This window comes from Thalassophryne amazonica, chromosome 7 (genome assembly GCF_902500255.1).
Source record: "Thalassophryne amazonica chromosome 7, fThaAma1.1, whole genome shotgun sequence".
In the NCBI taxonomy this organism is placed as follows: Eukaryota; Metazoa; Chordata; class Actinopteri; order Batrachoidiformes; family Batrachoididae; genus Thalassophryne; species Thalassophryne amazonica.
Genome location: NC_047109.1, coordinates 100,306,734 through 100,333,185, shown reverse-complemented (window position 1 = coordinate 100,333,185; position 26,452 = coordinate 100,306,734). Strand labels below are relative to the sequence as shown.

The 26,452-nt window shown below is 40.6% G+C and overlaps 1 protein-coding gene across 1 annotated transcript in view; it reads right to left on the bottom strand.

The window, feature by feature from the left end:
• cdkal1 (CDK5 regulatory subunit associated protein 1-like 1) overlaps window positions 1-26,452 on the bottom strand; it is a 564,681-nt gene that overhangs the window by 338,138 nt on the left and 200,091 nt on the right. The window contains exon 7 of the mRNA XM_034175248.1: window positions 9,464-9,584. Within this exon, the coding sequence (XP_034031139.1) occupies window positions 9,464-9,584 (121 nt within the window). The remainder of the gene's footprint in view (window positions 1-9,463; window positions 9,585-26,452) is intronic.

Below are 26,452 nucleotides of genomic sequence, written 5' to 3'. Positions count from 1 at the left end.
TGTTTTACAACTACCCTTTCAAGAATTTTTGAGAGAAAAGGAAGGTTGGAGATTGGCCTATAATTAGCTAAGATAGCTGGGTCAAGTGATGGCTTTTTAAGTAATGGTTTAATTACTGCCACCTTAAAAGCCTGTGGTACATAGCCAACTAACAAAGATAGATTGATCATATTTAAGATCGAAGCATTAAATAATGGTAGGGCTTCCTTGAGCAGCCTGGTAGGAATGGGGTCTAATAAACATGTTGATGGTTTGGATGAAGTAACTAATGAAAATAACTCAGACAGAACAATCGGAGAGAAAGAGTCTAACCAAATACCGGCATCACTGAAAGCAGCCAAAGATAACGATACGTCTTTGGGATGGTTATGAGTAATTTTTTCTCTAATAGTTAAAATTTTGTTAGCAAAGAAAGTCATGAAGTCATTACTAGTTAAAGTTAATGGAATACTCAGCTCAATAGAGCTCTGACTCTTTGTCAGCCTGGCTACAGTGCTGAAAAGAAACCTGGGCTTGTTCTTATTTTCTTCAATTAGTGATGAGTAGAAAGATGTCCTAGCTTTACGGAGGGCTTTTTTATAGAGCAACAGACTCTTTTTCCAGGCTAAGTGAAGATCTTCTAAATTAGTGAGACGCCATTTCCTCTCCAACTTACGGGTTATCTGCTTTAAGCTACGAGTTTGTGAGTTATACCACGGAGTCAGGCACTTCTGATTTAAAGCTCTCTTTTTTAGAGGAGCTACAGCATCCAAAGTTGTCTTCAATGAGGATGTAAAACTATTGACGAGATACTCTATCTCACTTACAGAGTTTAGGTAGCTACTCTGCACTGTGTTGGTATATGGCATTAGAGAACATAAAGAAGGAATCATATCCTTAAACCTAGTTACAGCGCTTTCTGAAAGACTTCTAGTGTAATGAAACTTATTCCCCACTGCTGGGTAGTCCATCAGAGTAAATGTAAATGTTATTAAGAAATGATCAGACAGAAGGGAGTTTTCAGGGAATACTGTTAAGTCTTCTATTTCCATACCATAAGTCAGAACAAGATCTAAGATATGATTAAAGTGGTGGGTGGACTCATTTACTTTTTGAGCAAAGCCAATAGAGTCTAATAATAGATTAAATGCAGTGTTGAGGCTGTCATTCTCAGCATCTGTGTGGATGTTAAAATCGCCCACTATAATTATCTTATCTGAGCTAAGCACTAAGTCAGACAAAAGGTCTGAAAATTCACAGAGAAACTCACAGTAACGACCAGGTGGACGATAGATAATAACAAATAAAACTTAATTAATAACAAATGTTAGACACTTAGATGTTTTCTGACTGTCAAACAGTGAGACAGTGTGTGTCCCTTGTGTGCTGTTTTTAGCAGATCAGCATTAAACTTGAAGACAGCAGTGACATCATTGCTGACATTTGTCAGATGATGAAAGAAAGAGATCTTTGTTTTACACGCACACATGCGCACAAAACATCAGTTGCAGTTGTTCCTAAAATTACTGTTGTGTCAAAAGAGTTATTAAATTATTAATCTGTGTGTGTGTGTATTGGTGGTTTTTTTCTATCGTGCTCTGTTTGTGTATGAACACGTGAGCGATCTTCACTCCCTGCGGTTTCTAGCCAAATGTCAAACTGACACAGCCGTGCAGGGAGAGGTGCTTCCACAGCTTTTGTGTAGATCCTTGCAAAGCGACTGAAAGTACTAACAATAATTATAAAAATAAGATAAGATCAACTTCATTTATGCCAAAGGAAATTATTCAGTCAGAGTACAGAAACAGTAAACGTGTTTCTTTTTTTTTAATAAGTACAACAAATTTACTCTGAATAACTCGTTATTTGTTATGTGTTCATCCTGCAGAAGGGGCAGGAATTATACAGTCTGGTTGCCACAGGTAGGAAAGACCTCCTGTGGCATTCTGTGGTGCACCTCGGTGGTCTAAGTCTACGACTGAAGGTGCTCTGACAGGAAGTCAGTGTGGCATGCATCTCTCATTAACCTCTGGAACTGTTCCTAAATGTTTCGAATCTGATTAAACCATTACTTAAGAATTCTATTCTTGACCCTAGCGTATTGAAAAACTATCAGCCGATAACAATCTATCATTTTGCTCTAAAATTCCGGAAAGGGTGGTTTCACAGCAGCTCATGGACCACCTTACTGAGAATAATCTTTTTGAGCCACTGCAGTCTGCTTTTAGAAAATATCATTCCACAGAGACGGCTCTCACTAAAGTGGTGAATGATCTTCTGCTTGCAATGGATTCAGACACCACTACGGTTCTGGTGCTGTTAGATCTCAGTGCTGCATTTGATATCGTGGATCATCATATTCTACTCAATAGGCTGGAGAATCATTTTGGGATTACTGGGAATGCACATCATACCTGACCAGTCGTTCTCACCACTAACTCTAACCGTAGTGACATGAAATTTGGGGTTCCACAGGGATCCGTCTTAAGCCCCCTGCTTTTCTCCCTTTATATAGCACCCCTTGGGCACATATTGTAGCTCTTTGGGATTACCTTTCACTGCTATGCTGATGATACTCAGTTATACATTGCGATAACTGCTGGTAATCTCATCCACATAAAATCCTTAGAAGATTGCCTTACAAGACTGAAATAATGGTTTTTGGTCCAGTGACACATCGGCATCAATTTGACCAGCCAAGGCTTAGCCCAGGCTCATGCGTCATACATCACACTGACAAAGTCAGGAACCTTGTGGTAATTTTTGATCCTACGCTGTCCTTTGACCTCCACATTAGAGATATTATGAGGACTGTTTTCTTCCACTTGCAAAATATAGTGAAGATTCATCCTATCCTGTCTATGGCTGATGCTGAGAGCCTGATTCATGCGTTTGTCTCTTCTAGATCGGACTACTGCAGTGCTCTATTCTCTGGCTTACCGCAGTTCAGCATTAGGGATTTCCAGTTGGTTCAAAATGCTGCTGCCAGACTTTTGACAGGAAGCAGAAAGTTTCACCACATTACACCCATTTTGGCATTTCTTCCCTGGCTTCCAGTCCCTGTGAGATCAGATTTTAAGGGTCTACTACCAACCTATAAAATTGTTAACACCTGGCACCTCCCTACCTAGCTGACCTAATTAAACCCTACGTATCGGCCTGGGCTTTGCGTTCTCAGGGTGCAGGACTACTTTGTGTCCCTAGGGTAATGAAAAAGTCTGCGGGTCACAAAGCATTCTCTTATCATGACCCTGTTCTGTGGAATGCTCTCCCTACATTAATAAAACAGTCAGATTCTGTAGAAACCTTCAAGTCCAGATGCACTTTTTTCCCCTTTTGTATGGCTAGCATGCTGGCATAGTACGTTACTATGCTTTTTATTCTTTTAAATTCATTTCATTAGGAAACGGAGCGGGCCACGGCCTCAACTTTATCTAAAGTCTGGGTCTTTTAGTAAAGCTTAGGGCTAGTGGCCAGCAATCACCTTCGCATTTCTTCTGTTTTTCTTGTTGCTTAATGCTGATAAATTACACTGTATTTGATGTCTTTCCAATGCCTGATTCTGTTTCTTCTCTCTATTTGAGGTACGGCTCCATCCAGAGATGGGAGTAGTGTCTACTTCTGCAGCCCATGAACTATGAACTCTATTCTCTTACATGTAATTAATTATAAAAAGTAATGCCCACACATCAGTCAGCAATCTGAAGATCAAACTCAGAATAGTTACCCAGGAAGACAATTCAAACACAAGCACAATAACAAGTCTACCTCTCAATGCCTCGAAAGAAACTAAATTATATGCTGGAGGGAACTGTTGAAAATCTTAACGCGAATGCTTTTAGATGCTGTGGCAAAACCTTATATGGGAAGGCCATGCTTGAAAGCTCCTCAAGATGGCTAAATTAAAAACAATTCTCCACTGGAAGGTTGGACCAAAATTTCTCCACAGTGAAGTGTAGTTAGTCACAACTGTTGCTGCTGCCAGCTATTAGATTTACAGGAAAAATTACTTTTTCCACATGGGTGAACATAGGTGATGGATAGCTTTAATAATAAATGACAACTATAAACCTTGTAAAACCTGTAAAACCTGTTTACTCAAGTTGTTTTTGTCATATAAATTTAAGCAGCTGACAAAAAATATTTTGTGACACTGTAGTAGTAAAAATAAAAACAAGCAGCACATGTGCTAGTGTATGTATAAACTTTGTGCTAACTAGTCTTAAAATATAAAATTTAAAAAATTAAAAAGGCAGTGGTACTCTCGGATAGTCACTTGCACTTAATTCGGTTTCAACACCAGAGGGGTAAAGCAACAGGAATGTTTCAAAACAATAAAAACTTGGTGATTTATGCATCAAGACCCCATTTAGCACAGCACGCGATGTCTTCTTTTTGATACAGACTCCAGAAGAATGTTTCAAAACATGCGTGTGGCAAAGGTTTTCAATGTTGCGATGTTCAAATGTTCTGAAGCACAGTTTGAAGTTAGCCATCACAATCACATTTTGTTATCTACTGCTTCATGTTCTATCCATTCTTTAATTCTGGTCTTACTTTGACATTCTACTGTTTAAAATAAATCTATCAATTCAGGTGAGCATCGCAATCTGCCCCACGGTGATGTATTAATTTTCACACTCCCTTATATCGATACATTAAACAGATATAAAATGTTCTTGAATTTTCCTTAAATCCCTGTGATCACTATGACCTCCTCTCCTGTAGATGTCACTGTAGGAGTAGTAGGCTAATGGTCTAACAGAGGTGTTTTTCCTGTGGCGGAGCGTCGCGGCGGCTGCGAGCCGACGCTGCAATCCGCCTGCACGTCTTTCATTAAAAAAAAATCTCCTTTAACAGTGGAATATCCGGATAAAATGCTGAAACCGACTTCTTCTGAAACTTCTCTGTTCTCTCACGACGTCCTGGATCAATAAAGCCTGAAATGTGGAGGTTTTAAGCTTGAAACAGGCTGATGACGCCGCCTGAGAGCGCTGCGCGACGTCTCGCACCGTGAAAAGTCCTTAAAGCGACAGAATCACCTCAAAATCTCTCATCAGCTGTTAAAATTTTCACTGAAGACCAGCTTAATTTTTCGAACCATGTCCACTTCGATGTGTCTCACAGGTTTAGAAAAAATTTTGATCAAACAAAGCGCCAGTCTCTCAGCAACTTCTCAGACAAAGGAATTCCGACGAGGGGCTGGATGACTCCTCCCACAAGGAGTGCTCACAGGCGAATGACGTCACCGACAGGCGTGGAAAAACTCACGCATGCGCACGAGGGTTCAAGCATGTCTGACGTAAAAACATATGAATGAAATCCATATAGTTTTAGAAAAAAATAAAAAGGACCTATACTTTACGGACAGCCCTCGTATTTACAATACAATCATATTGTGCCAGACAAAGGCAGTGCAACATCGCTAGATTTTAGATGATGATTATAAACAAAATAAGCTTAACTACATCATAATTCCATTCAATTATAATTGATGAGAGATCAGCGCTGAGAGTCAAAATGATTATTTAAATACTCAACTTGGAGGATAACAGTGCTGTGCCTACAAATTGTTTGCTTTGCTTGTGTGACAAGCCATTAATGTATATTTCTTCAAGATATACAACACAATGTCTGATGGATTAACATCACTGGATCCCCACTGCAGAGAAATTAGACCATCATAATACTGTTTATCAAGCCCAGAGAGAATGCAGCACAAAGGCCCCGTAGAGTGCCATAAATATGTAAATGACTTGAAATTAGCCCATACAAATATGGTTATTGTGTGATTTTTATCTTTGTGCTTGTGTCCATTGACAACCATACAAGATATGAAGGCAGGAAAAGTGTAAATCTACATCCTTTGGGGAGTTTTGCTGTAACATTTCCACCTGTTGGTTAGCAGGATTACTCAATATGTAGGTTTAACACGTTTTCCCAGAAATGTAATAAAATTTAAATAGGATGTACAGTATTTCACAACTTCAGGATCAAAAAGTGTTGGCAATATTCACATATGAATAACTTTAAGGAAAAATACTGTAGTTAAGAGCTGGTAACGTTAAGTGACGCCAATGTGTCAACATTTACAGTTTCTTGGTAAAGTCACCTACGTTTAAATTAAATGTGAATATGAAGATCTTGCTATGTACTCATGACATTTATTTATTTATTTTTACTTTCATCATTTAAAAAAATACATAAGCAAAAAAAAAAAAAAAAAAAAGCAATTGACAAAACACTGCAGCTGAAAAGTCGGGAACCTGAGAATTATAGTTAAATTCCAATTCTAACTCTATTGAGAAGACAATGGGGTGAGCAGGGCTGTTATGCCCCCAACACACCAACAAGTAGATGAAGATCCATTCTGTTTTTTTTACCATTACAGGAAAAGGTTAACATCACAAAGCTCCTTGCGATTGCAATTTCCATTGAAAAACATTTAACGGAAGGATATAACAATGCCAGCTCTTTTAAGAGTTATGTGCAAAAACTGAACAAGAAGAAAATTAACAGTGAGTTTGTCTTTTACAAATGTACTACAAAAGTTTTCAAACATTTAAGGACATTGACTGTTTACCTTACATATGATTGTTCACTGAAATAAACAGTTTAGCCGTGCTTTGCACTTTTTACAATAACATTAATTAGATGGTAGCTTCTGATCATTAAAACAGTGTTTCTGTTATAAATAAGTAAATAATGCACTGAGATTCCAAACATTAAATTGCATTGCACGTTCATCGCATATATGATAGTCTGTTCAGTGGCTTAAAGAAGCAGTTTACTCATGTTTTGTGCCTAGTATATTAACATTAATTAGCTCATTAGCTGTGTGCTTTAACACTGTGTTTGTCTTTTCAACAAGTAATGTTGTGATTATATTAATTTTGCTTCTTGTTGCATGAAATTGTAAATACGACTTCTACACCAGTGTGACTTATACTCTGGTGTGGGTTATACAAAGGAAAATATGGTAACCTAAATTAATCACATGAACGATTTTTTTTTTTTTTTTTTTTAGCAAAAAAGGTTGTTAGAAATTTAAAAAAAAATTAAAGAGATTTCACTCTTACTAAAAACAATTACAGGAATATTTTAAGGTACAAACAAGGGTGCAACCTATGGCAAAAAAGGTGCATCATGAACATACTGAAAATGCTTCACTGCTATACAACTAAAGCACATTGTCAAAATGTTTTATTCCCTTAATTAACATTGTGGTTTTGCAAAACCTTGTAACTGTCAGAATGGCCAAAGTGGTGGGTCACCTCTTAAGTCTCGTCTGCTTGAGGTTTCTTCCTCAGTATCATCAGAGGGAGTTTTTCTTTACCACTGTTGCCTGTGTGCTTGCTCTACCAATTGCTTAGGTTAAACCTTACTTGTGTGAAGCACATTGAGGCAGCTTTATTGTGATCTGGTGGTGTATAAATGAAATGAATCGAAATGAATTCAATTAAGTTGTGTGTGTGTGTGTGTGTGTGTGTGTGTGTGTGTGTGTGTGTGTGTGTGTGTGTGTGTGTGTGTGTGTGTGTGTGTGTGTGTGTGTGGCAATTTTCGCTTTGCATAACACTTTTTCAGATTTTTGGCTGTAATCCCTGGGCTACTAAGACAGAGTGTGTTTGGGTTGGGGGGAGCTTTTAATAATCACATGTCATCTGGGGGGAGGGGGAGGTTATTTCTGTTACATATTTCATAGATGTCTGAAACAAGCTGTGTCATTCATAAATTTTGCTTAAATTAGGGGAATATCTATAAAAACAATGAGCACTGCAGGACTTTGGAGAGGCTGAACATTAATTATCAAACATGAAAATGTAAAAGGAAAATAAAGGGATTTGGCACAATATGGCCCCTTGAATAATTATCTTAATGGATCAAAGACCTTTTCATTTTCAAATGTGCTCAATGAACATTTAAACCTGGACGAAAAACAGCATGAATGAAGCATTTCTACACTGTTTTAAACCTGTAAGACTATGTTGCAGCACAAAACCTCCACTTTAGTTGACACACAATCCCTGCACACATATAAAATATATGGTATTTATTAAAGCTTCTTACTTTTGTAAGAAAAGCAAGAGGTGTTTCACTTACATGCGGAGCAAAAGGAAAAATTACCAGAGCTGTTTTTATTCCTCACATCAGAGAACAACATGAGGTTAAGCTGTGCACTGTGGATGTGCAAAACAGTGCAAAAGTTTTCAAATCCATGCACATTCAAACCAATTATGCACTGGGTGCTGAGCAGCAGCACTGACAAAATGATCCAAAGCAGAAAATGTCAGCAAACCAGTAACACCCTTTATTTACCAACTAACAATAGAGACCAAAGTGCAAATAAGTTAGATTTTAAAAAATGTATGAATTATAGATGCTGTAATCAATTAATCTAAATGAATAAAATAAAAAAACAACTGTCATATAAAAACACTCCAAATCAAAGAACAATCATGAAATAAAAATTTAATAAAAACAAATGTATTACTTCTAAGTACTTGGAGAAAAAAAGCCACATGTCTTAAGCCTTGATTTAAAAACTTCAATAGAGTTGGTTTGACTAATGCTGGCCGGAAAACTGTTCCACAGAACTGAAGCTCGATGGCAAAACGCTCACCAACCAGCACAAAAATTACAACAATGCTCTAATGAGGAGCAGGGTTCCACAAATGATTATTTATTATGCCTTTGGAGTCCAACAATTCATGGACCAATATGTTATTCTGACACAGTCTCCCAGTGCTCTTGAATACAGCAATCCCTCTGCACCTTCCTCCTCTGTTATTATTCTCCTCAGGTTCTATTCATCTGCTCATACCAATCTTATTATGTCTTATTTGCATAAAATATAGCAAATTCAGTAGTTTGGCCCAATCCCAAATTTGTTATTGTCCTTACTGACAAGTGCTCTGTTATATGGAAGGAGTGGGGGAATCTGGGCTTTCATATCCTGGGTGACATTTAAGAAGGAAATGTCCTCAAGACATCTGAGCCCCAGATAATTAAGTTTGCAGCTTCCTGCAAGCTAACTGATGATCATGCCAAAATAACATCACTGGCATGAGTACATAAGGTAAATTAATAAAAACATTTATTTAAATAATAATACAGCATATCAACATGACTTTAAAAAGCATGCAGTACAATAGGCAAAATAATGCGTACAACAGTCTGATTTTTTTGAAGGTATGATGGAAAAATATGACAGACTAATGTGGTCAACATGTATTCATTTCTCTCTAAACCAGGGGTGCTCAAGTTGGGTCCTCGAGAGCTACCTTCCTGATACTCTTAGTTGTCTCCCTGCTCCAACACACCTGAATCCAATGAAAGACTCACAGTTAAAGTCGAACTTTTTATGTCATAATGTGTGTGTGTGTGTGTGTGTGTGTGTGTGTGTGTGTGTGTGTGTGTGTGTGTGTGTGTGTGTGTGTGTGTGTGTGTGTGTGTGTGTGTGTGTGTGCATGCGTGCCTCCCTTACCCCGTGTTAATGGAGAGGATTTCAATGAGAGGGTTCTTCCTGATCTTGGGCAGGTCCAGTCTTGCCCCTCCAAGTCGTCGACCTCCGTCTTTCTTCTGACCCAAAAGGCGAACTGAGTGACCTAAAAATAAAGACAACAACAAAAAAAAAATGCTTTAAGCTGTAAACAAAAAGGTTGTTTGTTTTCACTGTATGGCCCAAACACAGAGATATACGAGGTCTATTAGAAAAGTATCCGACCTTATTATTTTTTCAAAAACCATATGGATTTGAATCACGTGTGATTGCGTCAGCCAAGCTTGAAGATGGGACCTTTAATCAGGTCCCATCTTATCTTAGGGACCTCATAGTACCATATCACCCCAATAGAGCGCTTCGCTCTCAGACTGCAGGCTTACTTGTAGTTCCTAGGGTTTGTAAGAGTAGAATGGGAGGCAGAGCCTTCAGCTTTCAGGCTCCTCTCCTGTGGAACCAGCTCCCAATTCAGATCAGGGAGACAGACACCCTCTCTACTTTTAAGATTAGGCTTAAAACTTTCCTTTTTGCTAAAGCTTATAGTTAGGGCTGGATCAGGTGACCCTGAACCATCCCTTAGTTATGCTGCTATAGACTTAGACTGCTGGGGGGTTCCCATGATGCACTGAGTGTTTCTTTCTCTTTTTGCTCTGTATGCACCACTCTGCATTTAATCATTAGTGATTGATCTCTGCTCCCCTCCACAGCATGTCTTTTTCCTGGTTCTCTCCCTCAGCCCCAACCAGTCCCAGCAGAAGACTGCCCCTCCCTGAGCCTGGTTCTGCTGGAGGTTTCTTCCTGTTAAAAGGGAGTTTTTCCTTCCCACTGTCGCCAAGTGCTTGCTCACAGGGGGTCGTTTTGACCGTTGGGGTTTTTACGTAATTATTGTATGGCCTTGCCTTACAATATAAAGCGCCTTGGGGCTTTTTTTCTTTTCCTAAAGGAAATGGGATTTACATAAAGAAAAGCTAAAAGAAAGCCATCATTAACACCTAAACAGAAAAAAACAAGGTTACAATGGGCTAAGGAAAAGCAATCGTGGACTGTGGATGACTGGATGAAAGTCATATTCAGTAATGAATCTCGAATCTGCATTGGGCAATGTGATGATGCTGGAACTTTTGTTTGGTGCCGTTCCAATGAGAACCTGAAGAGCTGCCTAAAGAGAACATGTAAATTTCCACAGACATTGATGATATGGGGCTGCATGTCAGGTAAAGGCACTGGGGAGATGGCTGTCATTACATCATCAATAAATGCACAAGTTTACATTGATATTTTGGACACTTTACTTATCCAATCAATTGAAAGGATGTTTGGGGATGATGAAATCATTTTTCAAGATGATAATGCATCTTGCCATAGAGCGAAAACTGTGAAAACATTCCTTGCAAAAAGACACATAGGATCAATGTCATGGCCTGCAAATAGTCTGGCTCTTAATCCAATTGAAAATCTTTGGTGGAAGTTGAAGAAAATGGTCCATGACAAGGCTCCAACCTGCAAAGCTGATCTGGCAACAGCAATGAGAGAAAATTGGAGCCAGATTGATGAAGAGTACTGTTAAGTCCATGCCTCAGAGACTGCAAGCTGTTATAAAAGCCACAGGTGGTGCAATAAAATACTAGTGATGTGTTGGAGCGTTCTTTTGTTTTTCATGATTCCATAATTTTTTCCTCAGAATTGAGTGATTCCATATTTTTTTCCTTCTGCTTGGTCTAAAAAAGTAACCATTACTGACTGCCACAATTTTTTTTCCTGATTTCTTATAGTGTTTCTTAAAGCCAGAAAGTTGCCATTTGAAATGACTTTAGTTTTGTGTCATGGCTGTGATCTGCATTAAAAACCAACATCATTAACGATCTTACGGCGTGGGCTGAGGAACACTTCAGAAAACCATTGTCAGTTAACACAGTTCATCGCTACATCTACAAGTGAAAGTTAAAACTCTACTATGCAAAGTCAAAGCCATACATCAACAATATCCCGAAATGCCGCCGCCTTCTCTGGGCCCGAGCTCATTTGAAATGGACAGACGCAAAGTAGAAAAGTGTGCTGTGGTCTGAAAAGTCCACATTTAAAATTGTCTTTGGAAATCATGTACGTTGTGTCCTCTGGACAAAAGAGGAAAAAGACCATCAAGATTGTGTGTTACCAGCTATTGAGTGTTGTTAGAAGGAAAGGTGATGTAACACAGTGGTAAACATGGATGGATGGATGAGATTTATTGTTTATTAAACATTATTATAGTTATTATTGTTATTATTTATTAAATATACCACTGTCACAGCTTTTTTGAAATATGTTGCAGGCATGCATTTCAAAATGAGCACATATTTGCACAAAAACAAAGTTGATCAGTTTGAACATTAAATATCTTGAATTTGTGGTGTATTAATTTGAATACAAGTTGAAGAGGATTTGTAAATCATTGTATTCTGTTTTATTTACATTTTACACAATGTCCCAACTTCATTGGAATTGGGGTTGTAGGTCTGAGCACAAATACCTGAGTTCCACACAAGAAAATGATTGAAAAGACTGTTTCAATTCATTTCTCAGAGTCCAGCACATATTCGTCTTGTTTTGTGTTCAATTTACAGTTATGCAAAACAAAAAAGGAGCAAATCCTCATCTTACACAACTGTAAGTTCATTGTTGGCTGTCAGCCCATCAAAATTTCACCAAAAATTAACTTCTGAAATGAATAATGCACATTTGATCAGCTTTTGTCACCATCTAGTGGGCGATATGAGCACTTTAGGGCTTGTGGTACATTTCCTACTTGAAACCCCAAATTCATTGGGGGAAAAAGCCATTTATATACACTCAACAAAAATATAAACGCAACACTTTTGGTTTTGATCCCATTTTGTATGTATTGAACTCAAAGATCTAAAACTTTTTACACATACACAATATCACCATTTCCCTCAAATATTGTTCACAAACCAGTCTAAATCTGTGATAGTGAGCACTTCTCCTTTGCTGAGATAATCCATCCCACCTCACAGGTGTGCCATATCAAGATGCTGATTAGACACCATGATTAGTGCACAGGTGTGCCTTAGACTGTCCACAATAAAAGGCCACTCTGAAAGGTGCAGTTTTGTTTTATTGGGGGGGGGGATACCAGTCAGTATCTGGTGTGACCACCATTTGCCTCATGCAGTGCAACACATCTCCTTCGCATAGAGTTGATCAGAAGAATTGTGTACAGATCCTTGCAACATGGGGCCGTGCATTATCCTGCTGCAACATGAGGTGATGTTCTTGGATGTATGGCACAACAATGGGCCTCAGGATCTCGTCACGGTATCTCTGTGCATTCAAAATGCCATCAATAAAATGCACCTGTGTTCTTCGTCCATAACAGACGCCTGCCCATACCATAACCCCACCGCCACCATGCTCCACTCAATCCACAACATTGACATCAGAAAACCGCTCATCCACACGACGCCACACACGCTGTCTGCCATCTGCCCTGAACAGTGTGAACCGGGATTCATCCGTGAAGAGAACACCTCTCCAACGTGCCAAACGCCAGCGAATGTGAGCATTTGCCCACTCTAGTCGGTTACGACGACGAACTGGAGTCAGGTCAAGACCCCGATGAGGACGACGAGCATGCAGATGAGCTTCCCTGAGACGGTTTCTGACAGTTTGTGCAGAAATTCTTTGGTTATGCAAACCAATTGTTTCAGCAGCTGTCCGAGTGGCTGGTCTCAGACGATCTTGGAGGTGAACATGCTGGATGTGGAGGTCCTGGGCTGGTGTGGTTACACGTGGTCTGCAGTTGTGAGGCTGGTTGGATGTACTGCCAAATTCTCTGAAACGCCTTTGGAGACGGCTTATGGTAGAGGAATGAACATTCAATACACAAGCAACAGCTCTGGTTGACATTCCTGCTGTCAGCATGCCAATTGCACGCTCCCTCAAATCTTGCGACATCTGTGGCATTGTGCTATGTGATAAAACTAGTGGGTCTGCACTTCTTCCATTTACGGATGATGGAGATCACTGTGCTCATTTGGACGTTCAAAGCAGCAGAAATGTTTCTGTACCCTTCCCCAGATTTGTGCATCGAGACAATCCTGTCTTGGAGGTCTACAGACAATTCCTTTGACTTCATGCTTGGTTTGTAGTCTGACATAAACTGTCAACTATTGGATCTTATATGTAGACAGGTGTGTGCCTTTCCAAATCATGTCCAATAAATTGAGTTTACCCCAGGTGGACTCCAATTAAGCTACAGAAACATCTCAAGGATAATCAGTGTAAACAGGATGCACCTGAGCTCACCTTTAAGCTTCACGGCAAAGGCTGTGAATACTTATGTACAGGCGATTTTTTTAGTTTTTTGTTTTTAATAAATTTGCAAAAAAAAAAATCTCAAAAATAAGCTTTTGACATTGCCATTATGGGGTATTATGTGGAGAAGTTTGAAATTTTGGATTAAGGCTGTAACAACAAAATGTGGAAAAGTGAAGTGCTGTGAATAATTTCCATATACACGATATTTTGTCTGTGTACTCTTGGCATGGACCTGGATACACAAACATATTTTATATATATATGTGTGTGTGTGTGTGTGTGTGTGTGTGTGTGTGTGTGTGTGTGTGTGTGTGTGTGTGTGTGTGTGTGTGTGTGTGTGTGTGTGTGTGTGTGTGTGTGTGTGTGTGTGTGTGTTAAGATTTGCACTCTAGCTCCAAAACTAGTGTCATTTAGAAGTCACACTGGGTTGGAGAGCAAATTCTAATCCAGAGTTGAGATGAACACTTGCACGGATGCCAGCCTTTGGTGTACGGAAATATGGTACACTGGTCTCTTATTTCCAATTGTCTAATATGCTACCAGCTTGGAGGTGTGCGAGATGAAGGCGCTGAGGGATGGAATTGTCTTCCTGTTTTCATCCGCTTTACATGGGTCTCCTGGGAAGGTGGGCTTAGGGCAGGAAGCAAGGCTATCAATTGGATGATAAAAACGACAATCTGCTCCACAGGAGGACAAAGACCTAATCGGTGAAGCGTGACTGGACCAAATATCCCAGTACAAGCGAGGAAATGAGAAAACCTCCCTCGCGGAAAGCAGCTGTGACTTTGAACCTATCTTAGTACGCTTTCGTCGACCACGTTATCCACAACTGACCAGGGAACATTATTGGAAAAGTAAAAATTAAAGTCTGCTTAAATATTCTTTCTTCTGCAACCATCCCTCTGTCAAGTCACTGATAAAGTCTTCTATGCAGTAATCCTCCCTGTAAGAGCTGAGCTTCATTACTGCACCCACTTCTTAACTGACACTGGACAAGAATATTTAGTAACTGCCATTACATTTTTATCATATATATATAGCTAGATATATAGACACACACATACACACATACATACATAAAGAAATCTTGCACACAGTTTTAACTCTTCCTGAGGCACAAAAAGAAATGAAAATTAGTTATTTCATTGGGTTGCAATTAATTATTTTCATCGTGAGTAAAGCTGCTGATCCTTGTCTCGTATTTTTGGCACTGTTTATCTTTGATATGTTGCAATTTTTAATAATCTGTAAAATAACTTATGACAAAATACTTGAATGCAATGTTGACAGTTACTGGTAGGATTTAAAGGGGATAGAGAATCAAAATCATCTTTTTCATGTTTTTGGTGTTAGTTCAGTCTCCCCGCTGTGGGGAAAACACACGAAGTGCCAGCAAGTTTCAGAACCTCTGTTTCAAGTAATTCTCCTTTTTTGAATTGCCGCCAGAAAACAGGCCAATCTGTTTTTGAGAGAAAAGTTACGTCACTTTTTCACCAATAGCCCCCCCACACACACACCCACACCCACCTCCTTTCACACACGCCCCTTCAAAATTAATTATTCATAAGGTTGTGCAAACCCATTCGTAACACTCGAAGAGGAGCAATGACGAGCTACAGGTGTGCCTTCCCAGGCTGTCATAGCGGACTACGATCTTTACATATTCTTCCCACGGAAAGCAATGTACGCGATCAACGGCTATTATTCATTTTTAACCACATCCCCAGGACATACAACCGTCGACTATTTCTTTGCTCTGCGCATTTCACGGAGGACTGTTTCACAAACCTTGCACAATTTCGAGCTGGCTTCAGTCGGCATTTAATACTCAGTAGAGGGTCAGTTCCGACTTTGCGACAAAATCAACCCCAGAAATCAGTACAGCCTGTAAGTATCACATTTTCTTTTGTTTTAAATTTGTTTTTAAATTTATTTCGGATCTTTTATTTTTTTATTATCATTATTATTTTGTGACTGGACTTTATGTCACAGTCAGCCTCTGGCTGACTTCATGTTGGTGGGCGAGGAACAAGATTTATCACTCAACAGCAATGTTGAAACGTGATCTGTTAAATAAGTTAGTGAAGATTACTGTCGTCTCGTTTTCGCTACAACGCGCTCAACTTTTGTTCAGAATCAGCTTCTTATCACTGGTAACGACGCGGATTTCCTCTCACTCAAACCCGCAGCTTCACAGTGCTTTAAACCGTCATCCACAGACTTCAATAGCGACAAGTGCAGCAAAACGAGACGAGTCATTGGATAAATGCTGGGCTTTGTCCCGCCCATCGGAGGCTCTGCGTGTCTGGGGGTCTATGGGGCAGTAGGCCGGCCTCGGCTGGCCCGGACGCCCAGCTTCTGCATGATGACTGGATGATCTGTCTGAGGCTGAATCCGTGTTTGATTGACAGCGAAATGAGCGAATCAGCGATCATTTTCATTCTGTTCTGAGTTGAACCGGAGACTTTCCTAATCCTCTTAGCGGCATTTTCAGTGAGAGCAAGGGCAGCCAATCAAACAACGGCAACCGATCAGCGCCAACACCTACGTGCATTTCATAACGAGGTTGCCAAATAAGCTCCGAAACGACGCCATTAAAAGCAAACGAGGCATTCAAAACCCAGCATAGTAACATAACTGTTTCAGAGAGCCTTTTAAGATGGTTCTGAGCCATTACAGACACAACCAATTTTTTGGGGGCTACATATCACATCACAGAACAAGGATTAATGCCCCATTCAACCTCTCTCTATCACCTTTAATGATAAATGCACCAAAAGATAATTGATTAATTACAAAATAATCAAAAGACAACAACAAAAAAACCATTCCATTAATTGATTAATAAAAAAATATGTTAATCGATTACAAAAATAATCAGTAGTTGCAACCCTGTCGTTACCATCGTTTGAACCACGTTTATGCATTGCAGGTCTTTTTCCATGCTCAACTATTCCATTCAATCATTTTCTATACCAGCTTATTGCAATTAATGGTCGCAGGGCTGGAGCCTATCCTAGACTCACTCACATATGCGGTCAATTTAGAGTCACCAATCCACCAAACCTGCATGTCTTTGGAAATGGGAGAAAGCCGGAGCACTCAGAGGGAGCTCACGTAAGCACGGGGAAAACATGCAAACTCCACACATAAACAACCATGTTAGAAGCAAACCCGGGACCTTCTTGCTGTGAAGACACAGTGCGAAGCAGTAAGCCACCGTGCTGCCCTGTGCTCAAACTCTTTGTCAATAAATGACATGTCACGACAACCATAGTTTAGTTTAATTGTCGATACTGAAAAAGCTACACTTGATGCGATTCCATTCATTCTTTCACAAAACACTGAGTAATATGACAATTTTTTGTTGACGTTGCATTTTGTTTTGTTTTGTTTTTTGCAGACTGATTTTTACTACAGAGAATGGAAAAAAAATAACTGTATATTCCAACATCATTAAGAAAAAGTAACTGTGACTGTAATGCAAGCATGCAGGATTGGGGGATGGAGTCACTTTGGAAAGAGGAGACAGATGTGGAGGGGGCTAATGTGTTCATCTATTACAAAGAATTGCAAGAAATGTACAACCCTTAGAAAACAAATTCAAATCCAAACAGAATGTTGGACAAACCACTGAACCACACAACAATCTAATTACTTGCAAAAGGTTTGAACAATTTTTAGATTTGAAGTCTGACAATCAAAAGCTTCATACACAGTCACTCATCACTCACTCATCTTCAACTGCTTATCAGGGATCGGGTCATGGGGGCAACAGCTCGAGCAGGGGACCCCAGACTTCCCTTTCCCGTGCCACATTGGCCACCTCTGACTGGGGGATCCCGAGGCATTCCCAGGCCAGTGTGGAGATATAATCTCTCCACCTAGTCCTGGGTCTTCCCCGTGATCTCTTCCCAGATGGACGTGCCTGGAACACCTCCCCAGGGAGGCACCCAGGGGACATCTTTACCAGATGCCCAAGCCACCTCAGCTGGCTCCTTTCAATGCAAAGAAGCAGCAGCTCTACTCTGAGCTCCCCACAGATGACCGAACTTCTCACCCTATCTCTAAGGGAGACACCAGCCACCCTCCCGAGGAAGCCCATTTCAGCTGCTTGTACCCGTGATCCAATTCTTTCAGTCATGACCCAACCCTCATGACCATAGGTGAGAGTAGGAATGAAGACTGACCAGTAGATCAAGAGCTTCGCCTTTTGGTTCAGCTCCCTTTTCATTACAACAGTACGGTAGAGCAAATGCAACACCACCCCTGCTGCGCAGATTCTCCGGCCAATATCACGCTCCATTGTCCCCTCAAAGGTGAACAAGACCCAGAGGTACTTGAACTCCTTTACTTGGGGCAAGACCACATTCCCTACCTGGAGTAGGCAAGCCATCGGTTTCCTGCTGAGAACCATATCCTCAGATTTAGAGGTGCTGATCTTCATCCCAGCAGCTTCACACTCAGCTGCGAACTGATCCAGTGAGTGTTAGAGGTCACCAGCCGATGACGTCAACAGGACCACATCATCTGCAAAAAGCAGTGATAAGACCCTGAGTCCACCAAACTGGAAACCTTCCTCCCCCAACTACGCCCTCAATATCCTGTCCATGAATATCACAAACAGGACTACCCCCACCGGAAACAAGTCCAACTTACTGCTGAGAACCCAAACACAGCCCTCGCTTTGTGAGTACAGAGATTGGATGGCCCAGAGAAGGGACACCCTCACTCCATAGTCTCGCAGCATCTCGCAGGGTACCCGATCATATGCCTTCTCCAAGTCCGCAAAACACATCTAGACTGGATGGACATACTCCCAGGCACGCTACAGGATCCTTGTGAGAGTAAAGAACTGGTCAGTTGTTCCACAACGAGGACAGAACCCGCATTGTTCCTGTTCAATCAGACGTTCAACTATCCTTTCCAGCATCCTGGAGTAGACTTTACCAGGGAGGCTGAATAGTGTGATGTCCCTGTAGTTGGCACACACTCTCTGGTGCCCCTTTTTAAATTTGGGGACCACCACCCCAGTTTACCACTCCTTAGGCACTGTCCCAGACCTCAGTGGAATGTTGAAGAGACATCTCATCCAAGACAATCCCTCCACACCCAGAGCCTTCAGCATTTCTGGATGGATCTCATCAACCCACAGGGACTTGCCACTGCAGAGTTGTTTGACTACCTCAGTGACTTCCATCAAGGAAACTGACAAAAATCCTCCATCAGCTTCCAGCTCTGCCTCTACTATAGATGGCGCTCCAGTCTGATGCAGAAGTTCCTCAAAGTGTTCCTTCCAGTGCTGGATTACATCATCAGTTGAGGTCAACTGAGTCCCATCCTTACTGTAGACAGCTTGGGCGGTTCCCCATTTTCCCCTCCTGGCGTGCCTCATGGTCCGCCAGGAGCACCTTGGTGCCGACCGAAAGTCCTTCTCCACATACACAGTCTTCATACACAGTCATACCTTCGTAAATGTAATTCAGAATTTGGGATTTCTCCTTAAAGCAGAACTTTGCAATTTTGGTCACTGTTTGGCTGATTTGTCAGTTTTTTTTTGTCACATTCTGCCCTACGGAGCTCCCCCTACAGCTCTGGAGTACATATGTCACAAAACTGTCATAGAAACTCACTGCCCCCCACCCCCCAAGAAACCTCTATGTGCATTTGCTTCTTTAAAGCAATCCCTAGAACCATGTCAAGAAAACAACTCACAGAAATACACACAGAACAGAGTTTAGCTCACTCAGACCTCCCTATTAGCTCTCGCTCTCTCTGCCTGTTTCTCCAACTCTTTTTCTCTGTCTCCGCTTGCACGATGTCTCTCTCAGTTTGTCTCTCTCTGCAAGAACATGTATGATCAGTGAGGAAATATAACATCATGCTTTCACATTGAAGTCAGCTCCAAAGCTTCCTCCAGCAGCAGGAATGCAGATCTGGATCTGTTTTTCCACACTTGTTTACCTTTCAGCTCTGCTATTCCAAAAAAGTCCAACCGAAGTTGAACTGTGTGTGACCCCTTGCTCTGTCAAACTGTTTTTCTCTTCCTTGTTTCATCCAACAGCACCCACTCCCCCCAAAGTCTTACAATTGTTTGCTTGTACTTATCGCCGCTAGCTTGCCTGTGCCTCGTCAGGTGGGCGTTTATGTTGTTGTGACATAAAGCAGTTTGTGTTTCTCGTGAGACCCGAGGAGACATGGGCCGATAACCGGTTTCACGATATACCGCGGTATGAAAAAGCCACGTTATCAAAACCACTAAAATTATTTGTTATACCGTCCCTACAGTATGAGCGGGTTATGGGAATTCTTGACAGGCAGAGTGGAGACGGCCGCTGCCGCCCTTCCCCCTGGCGCACACCTCTGTCTCTATTTACAAACAGGCAGCTAATGTTAGCTACCTCTGCATCATGGCTGAAGGAGGTGAAGCCTGCACTGAACTTTTCCCTCTGTCTAAAATATAGGTGTCAAACTGATTCCAGAAAGGGCCAAGAGGGTGCAGGTTTTCTTTGTAACCACCAACTCCAGCAGGTGATTTCACTGATGAACTCTTCCCATTTGCTCAAAGTGATGTTCATCAGTGAAATCACCTGCTGGAGTTGGTGGTTACAAAGAAAACCTGCACCCTCTTGGCCCTTTCTGGAATCAGTTTGACACCTATGGTCTAAAAGGACCAAGTTGGCTTTTTCATTTTATTTTCTGCGGAACAGCCCTTCAAGCCAAAAACGGTGGCAACAAAGCACGGTAGCTATGGCCTGTGTCGGACGCGGAGCGATTCAAGATACCCGCAAAGGATTACATGGAAGGAGTAAACTTTATCCCATCTTGGAAACCACTGAGAAGTACAAGCAGTGGACTTGAGTCGTGCTTGTGGTCGACCAAATTTCTCCCACAGACAAATCAAGAAGGACAAACACATCGATTCCAAGCACTTTGTTGGTGAAGCTGGGCCAAGTATTGAGCATCCGGAATTCCGGACCTTATTCCAGCCACATTTCTCAAAGCAAGTAAGTCATGTTTCCCACGGGGCAGATGCTACATGTCTAAAAGAGTGACTATTATTTTGGTATTTTCTCTAAAGTTATCAGTGGTATAGTGCTCGTAGCAGCAGACATTGTGTCAATTACTGCATGTGAATCACGTTCGCTTCATAATACAGTGAAACCGCTGTATTTTTGCCCACGGTTATCATACCGTCCAAATCTCATATCGGCCCATGCCTAGACTCAAGACTCTCATTCACACAACACGGGTCCGTTTCTCTGAAGTTACAAGCCCGGAATTCTGCTACGAGACCCCTGGGGGGGGGGGGGGGGGGCGGGGGGCGGGGGGCGGGGGGGGGGGGGGGCACTCACCTCAAAACAGGTCATTTAACCATTACAGTTACTCCCAAACTGTAAAGTTAAGGTCAAAAAGTTACTTAGTTCTCCTTTAAGAGTTAACATTAAAGTGCACAGGACTGCAGCAGGGAGAAAAAATAGACAAACATCTCTACTATCCTAAATACACTGACTACTAGTAACATATTTGAATTTGTCTGTCTTTAATCTGTTAGCTGCCGGGCTGGTCAGTATCACTGGTACTATTAATCTGAAAAGGTCACCTCACGGCACTGAGAAAATCAATACAGTAGTGTCACACAAGCAGCTTAAGACAGCAACAGGAAGTATATCAAAACACGTAAACAGAAACAAAAATGACTCAGAATGGTTTTAATGTCGTGATCTGACCTGGTACAGAGGTAAATTTAAAGGCAATACATAAACAAAATGTAAAAAAGAAAATAAAATGCTGGCTTTATACACAACAATACACAACATTTGATTGGCCTTTCATAAAAAAAAAAAATGTATGCATCTGCCAGTGGAAAACATGCTGAAACCTAAAGAAAAAGCCAAGAAAACCTCAACAGCTGGATGTGCTAAAATAACACATTTCATTAGTTAAGACAATTATGCTTGTGACCACAGTAAAAACATGATTCACCCAATCAATATTATGGCTCAGAGGCTACCAGCGGGAGAATGCTAGAATTTAAAGCGGGCATTAAAGCTGTTTTGTTGCAGTTAAGTATTCTGACAGAGTGACAGTTCTCAATTGTTTCCTTAAATCTAGGATACAAACAGAAGAGATCTTAATACTCTCACACCTCAAGGACCAAGCATATAAAATATCAGCACTCTTTTCATGTGGGGGAAAAAACAGACCTGCAAGCAATTTTATTGGCACAGAAGAACTGCATCCATTAGCAGTTCAATGGAGTAAGTATTTTAGTAGCACTTACAAAAGGAAAATCCCGCCACTTACAGGTTTACGCCCAGGCTTCTGAGCTGGAATAACAGCTCTGAGTTTATACAAGGTCATAAAGAACAGTAATGATAGTGGGGGAACTTAGTTTCTGTAGAGGGAGAAAAGGAGGGAGGAAAATGGGGGGCAAAAAAAGCAGAAAAAAATGGAGCCAAGCAGAGGGAAAGCCACAGAGAGGATGAGGAGTTACTCCAAAATGGAAAGCAGAAAATAAACAAAATTTAAACGGGGGGGGGGAATGACCATGAACTGTATTTGTGGTGTTTACATTTCACCAACTGCATTTTCTTGTATGATACAAAAAAATTCTAATCCAATTACATTTTTTCTGCAGATCTGATTAGTTAATCACGTGAGATTTCAGACTTTATAATACTGGGGTCACGGTGGCAAAATATTCGACCGTTCCACATTTGAATGTATTACTCCACCCCCTGACCGGTGTTCTGATGAGATGTCATTCCTGTCGACAGACCAGCCCTCCGCCAACTGCGCATGCACAATATTGTCAGAACACAGAACTGTCAATTTATGTGACGAGACGCACAATTTGACAGAACACTGGCTGTGTATGCTGCTAGCTGTTAGCTGAGAGCGAGAGAAAGTCGTGTGCCGCTGCTGCTGAAATGGGTGTGGATTCTGATACCAAATTACCGTTTAACATTTGATGGATTTCATGGATTTTCACATTTGATGGATTACTCCGCACCCAGATGCAGTGGTGAGCACAGTTCCGATAATCCAATAACTGATAATTATCGAAGATAATGTTTTCATTATCGGATTATCTTTTTGGATAACTTTAAAAAGCATTATCGGACTAATTATCTTCGGATGAATTTTTGTCCGATAACTTTTAGACTGATAACGTAGTAAACAAAGCTGAACAACAGCAAACATTTCTAAAATTGAAAATCACATGAGCACCTACCTGATAAAAGTTTCCTAACAGATGTATGGTTCCACCCTCTGCAAGCAGAAGACAGCTGCTTATATGAAGAACTACACTATCCTCTGCAGGCAAAGGAAAAACTGTTAAAAAAAAAAAAAAAAATAATTTCCTTTAACATCATACTGATACGATGGCAATATCACCCAAGTCATCCAGAGGCATACATTTTTAACTTATGGTTCAAATTTTAACCAAACTAATTTTGGACAAGTTATTTAAAATTACTGTCATGTCTGAAGTTTTATGAAGTGAAAATAACAGATATATGTTTTAGTTTTAAAGTAATGTGCTAATTTTTAAGGTTTTAGTGTGGACATGCTGTGCCGAGCAGTGCATTATGGGTAGGATTATGTAACTCAGTAAATTCACGACAGAACAAATGCATTTCAGACACTCTGTTCAGGCTCCACAGACAACAGTGTTAAACTAAAATGTTATAGATGTTATTGTATTTGCGTTTGTTAAATTCCACGCATCTTAAATGTCACAGCAGACATGGATTATCTGGAATTTTGTTTTGGAAAGATTTCAAGGCCTCTACTGCCATCTACTGCCCAGTAGTGTTCATGGCAGTTTTCGTCCTGAAGATGAGCAGACACTATGATATTTTAATCACAAGTTAAGATTTTTCAAACTTAATTTACAAAAACTCTCGATGGGAGACATCAAAGTTTAAAAACAAAATGACAAAAAAAAAAAAAAAAAATTACAAGACAGCTCTGCGGTGTTTGCACATGCACAGTGCGAGTGGTAGGACGCTTGCTGCCCCTCACTCAGCAGCAGGAAACCCTCATGACGGCCGACGAGAATAATATCAAACAGGTTTGATTTTCATTCGACCATACGATCAGCAATCAGGAGGTGGTCGTGAGATGTTAAACGCAGCTTGTTACTCCATGTACACTACACGATGCAGGACGTGCGATTAACCTGAAACTCGGTCCAAAAAATTCTTACATGAATGAAAAATCATCTGAACATTCTCACATTCTCTCCACATGCAAAACATGTTGTGATGATACTTCCAGGGCTCTGTAAAAATGCCTGTTTTTACAAATAAAAAATGGAATATTTTACAAAAGCACATCTGTAAACACCAACACACGACACACGTCACATTAACGTGTTGGTTTACATAGTGAATGACTGAACCAATCAGTGTTTAGCAGAGGTACATTTTACCCAGAATCCTTTGTGATCTGTCTGTGTTTGTTACAAAACCTCAGAATTAGTGCATTATTCAACATTAAAAGATATATGTTATATTTTAACTTTGTACAAATGACAGAATTGACATTAATGGAGTTATTCTATCAGTATTCATTTTATTTATACACCAAACCATAAGTCAGTATGACTTTATTTTCCAAGACCTCCGCCTGACCGGAGCGTTGTGATTGGTAGAGAGTTGGGCTTGGTGCCGGCTTTCAGCTTGCCTCTGCACTGTAAGCCGTGTAGTAAATAAGAACTTCCAGCAGGAGGCAGGATGTTCAAACATAGAAGTGTGGGCTCATTGTCTGGGTCTGCTGTCGCTTTGATGTTTCAAGAAGCGATCGTGGTGTTAAAACTCAAATTCAGTTTATTAGTAGTTGCAAATATACTAGAAACAATACTGGAATTTATCGGTTATCTGTAACTTCCGATACATTTTTGGGTGGTTTATCGGTTTTTCTTTATCAAAGATAACTTTTCAGTTATCTGATTATCTGTTACCAAAGTTAATTTTTGGTTATCTGTGCCCACCACTGCCCAGACGGCTGTTGGAGCGACGCTGCCTCACGGTAAGCCTCGCTGACCGAATTACTTACAGAAGAATAAACTGTGCAAACGATGGAATCAGATTACAATGGGAATAACCCCCTTGTTTCTGATGATTTACGGACGTTCATGCTGTTATACAGTCACAACTTTTTACCTTTTAAAAGGTCAATTTGCGACCGTATAACCAGCATGAACGTCCGCAAATCAGACACAACAGGGTTATTCCCTAAAAATACATAAATAAATTAAATCTAATTTTACGCAATAAATTTAAAACAAACAACCAATGAATAAATGAGTAAATAATGAATGAATGAATGGGACAGTAAGAGGAACAACACAGTGCTTATAAACCAGGCCACTGTGGATTGATCGCACATTGTAAATTAAAACTCAGTTCAGCCGTCCTTCATTAGAGTGGGGCTGGTGTGTGTGTGTGTGTGTGTGTTTGCGCGCGCGCGCACACACACACACAACCCATCTGCTCTTTATTAGAGAACAGCTGGGGGTCTATGACAGCTTCAGTGGACACTGTCTGACCTTTATTAAACATTTAAGTGCTGTGGTTCACTAACCGTTTAAATAGTTGACATAATCACTGCCATATGAGTCTGTCTCAATGTCAGACAAGTTCACTTAAAAAACATGCAGACGGCAAGACAGACAGGAAACTAAAGCAACACTCATGACGCCTCTTTTTGACAATATGCAGTCGTGCGACTTGGACCCAAACCCTATCTCAAATATAAACTGCTACAAAAAGAATAAACAAACAAACAAAAACAAACTCAATAGTAGTACTGCTTAGGCTGCTAGTAGTACTGGTTCACACTTTACTGCACTGTACTATATAGGCTCGGTCTTTAGGCTAGAAGAATGGTTTTGCAAGAGCACTGCTAGAAGAAAGACAAAGAAGAAGAAGAAGAAGAAGACAACAAAGAAGAAGAAATAGAAGAAGAGCAGCAAAAAATGTTCCATTCTATTTTCTCTATCCGCTTACTACAGTTAGGAGTCACAGGGGGCTGGAGCCTATCCCAGCAGTCATAGAGCGTGAGGCGGGGTACACCCTGGACAGGACGCCAGTGTATCACAGGGCCACGTGTAGACACAAATACACGCACACCTACAGAAAATTTTAAAGTTACCAATTCACCTAATCTGCAAGTCTCTGAATGTGGGAGGAAGCCAGAGCATCTGGAGAGAACCCACAGAAACATGAGAAGAGCATGCAAACTCCACACGAAGGCAACAGGTGTGAAGCAACAGTGCAAACCACAAATCCACCAAGTGCCATAATTACAACAACAACAACAACAATAATAATAATAATTATTATTATTATTATCAGTCATAGTAGTAGTAGTAGTAGCAGTCGTAGTAGCAGTAGTAGGGTTCTCAGCAGGATTTTTTCTCAGCGTAATGGGATGGAAAAATCACCTTAAGAAGCCAGGGGTTCGGGGACTGCTTAGGCTTTGATCTCACTGAAGCTTTTGCATTATGGGCTTATTAAGGGCCTTCTTTGGTGTTTTTTTAAACTTCAAAATGCAGAGTAATCAGAAATTAATCTTGAAGTTCAAAAAAAAAAAAAAACATTTGTAAGGATTTTCTATAGTGAACTGCTGTGTATAAATTAGCTA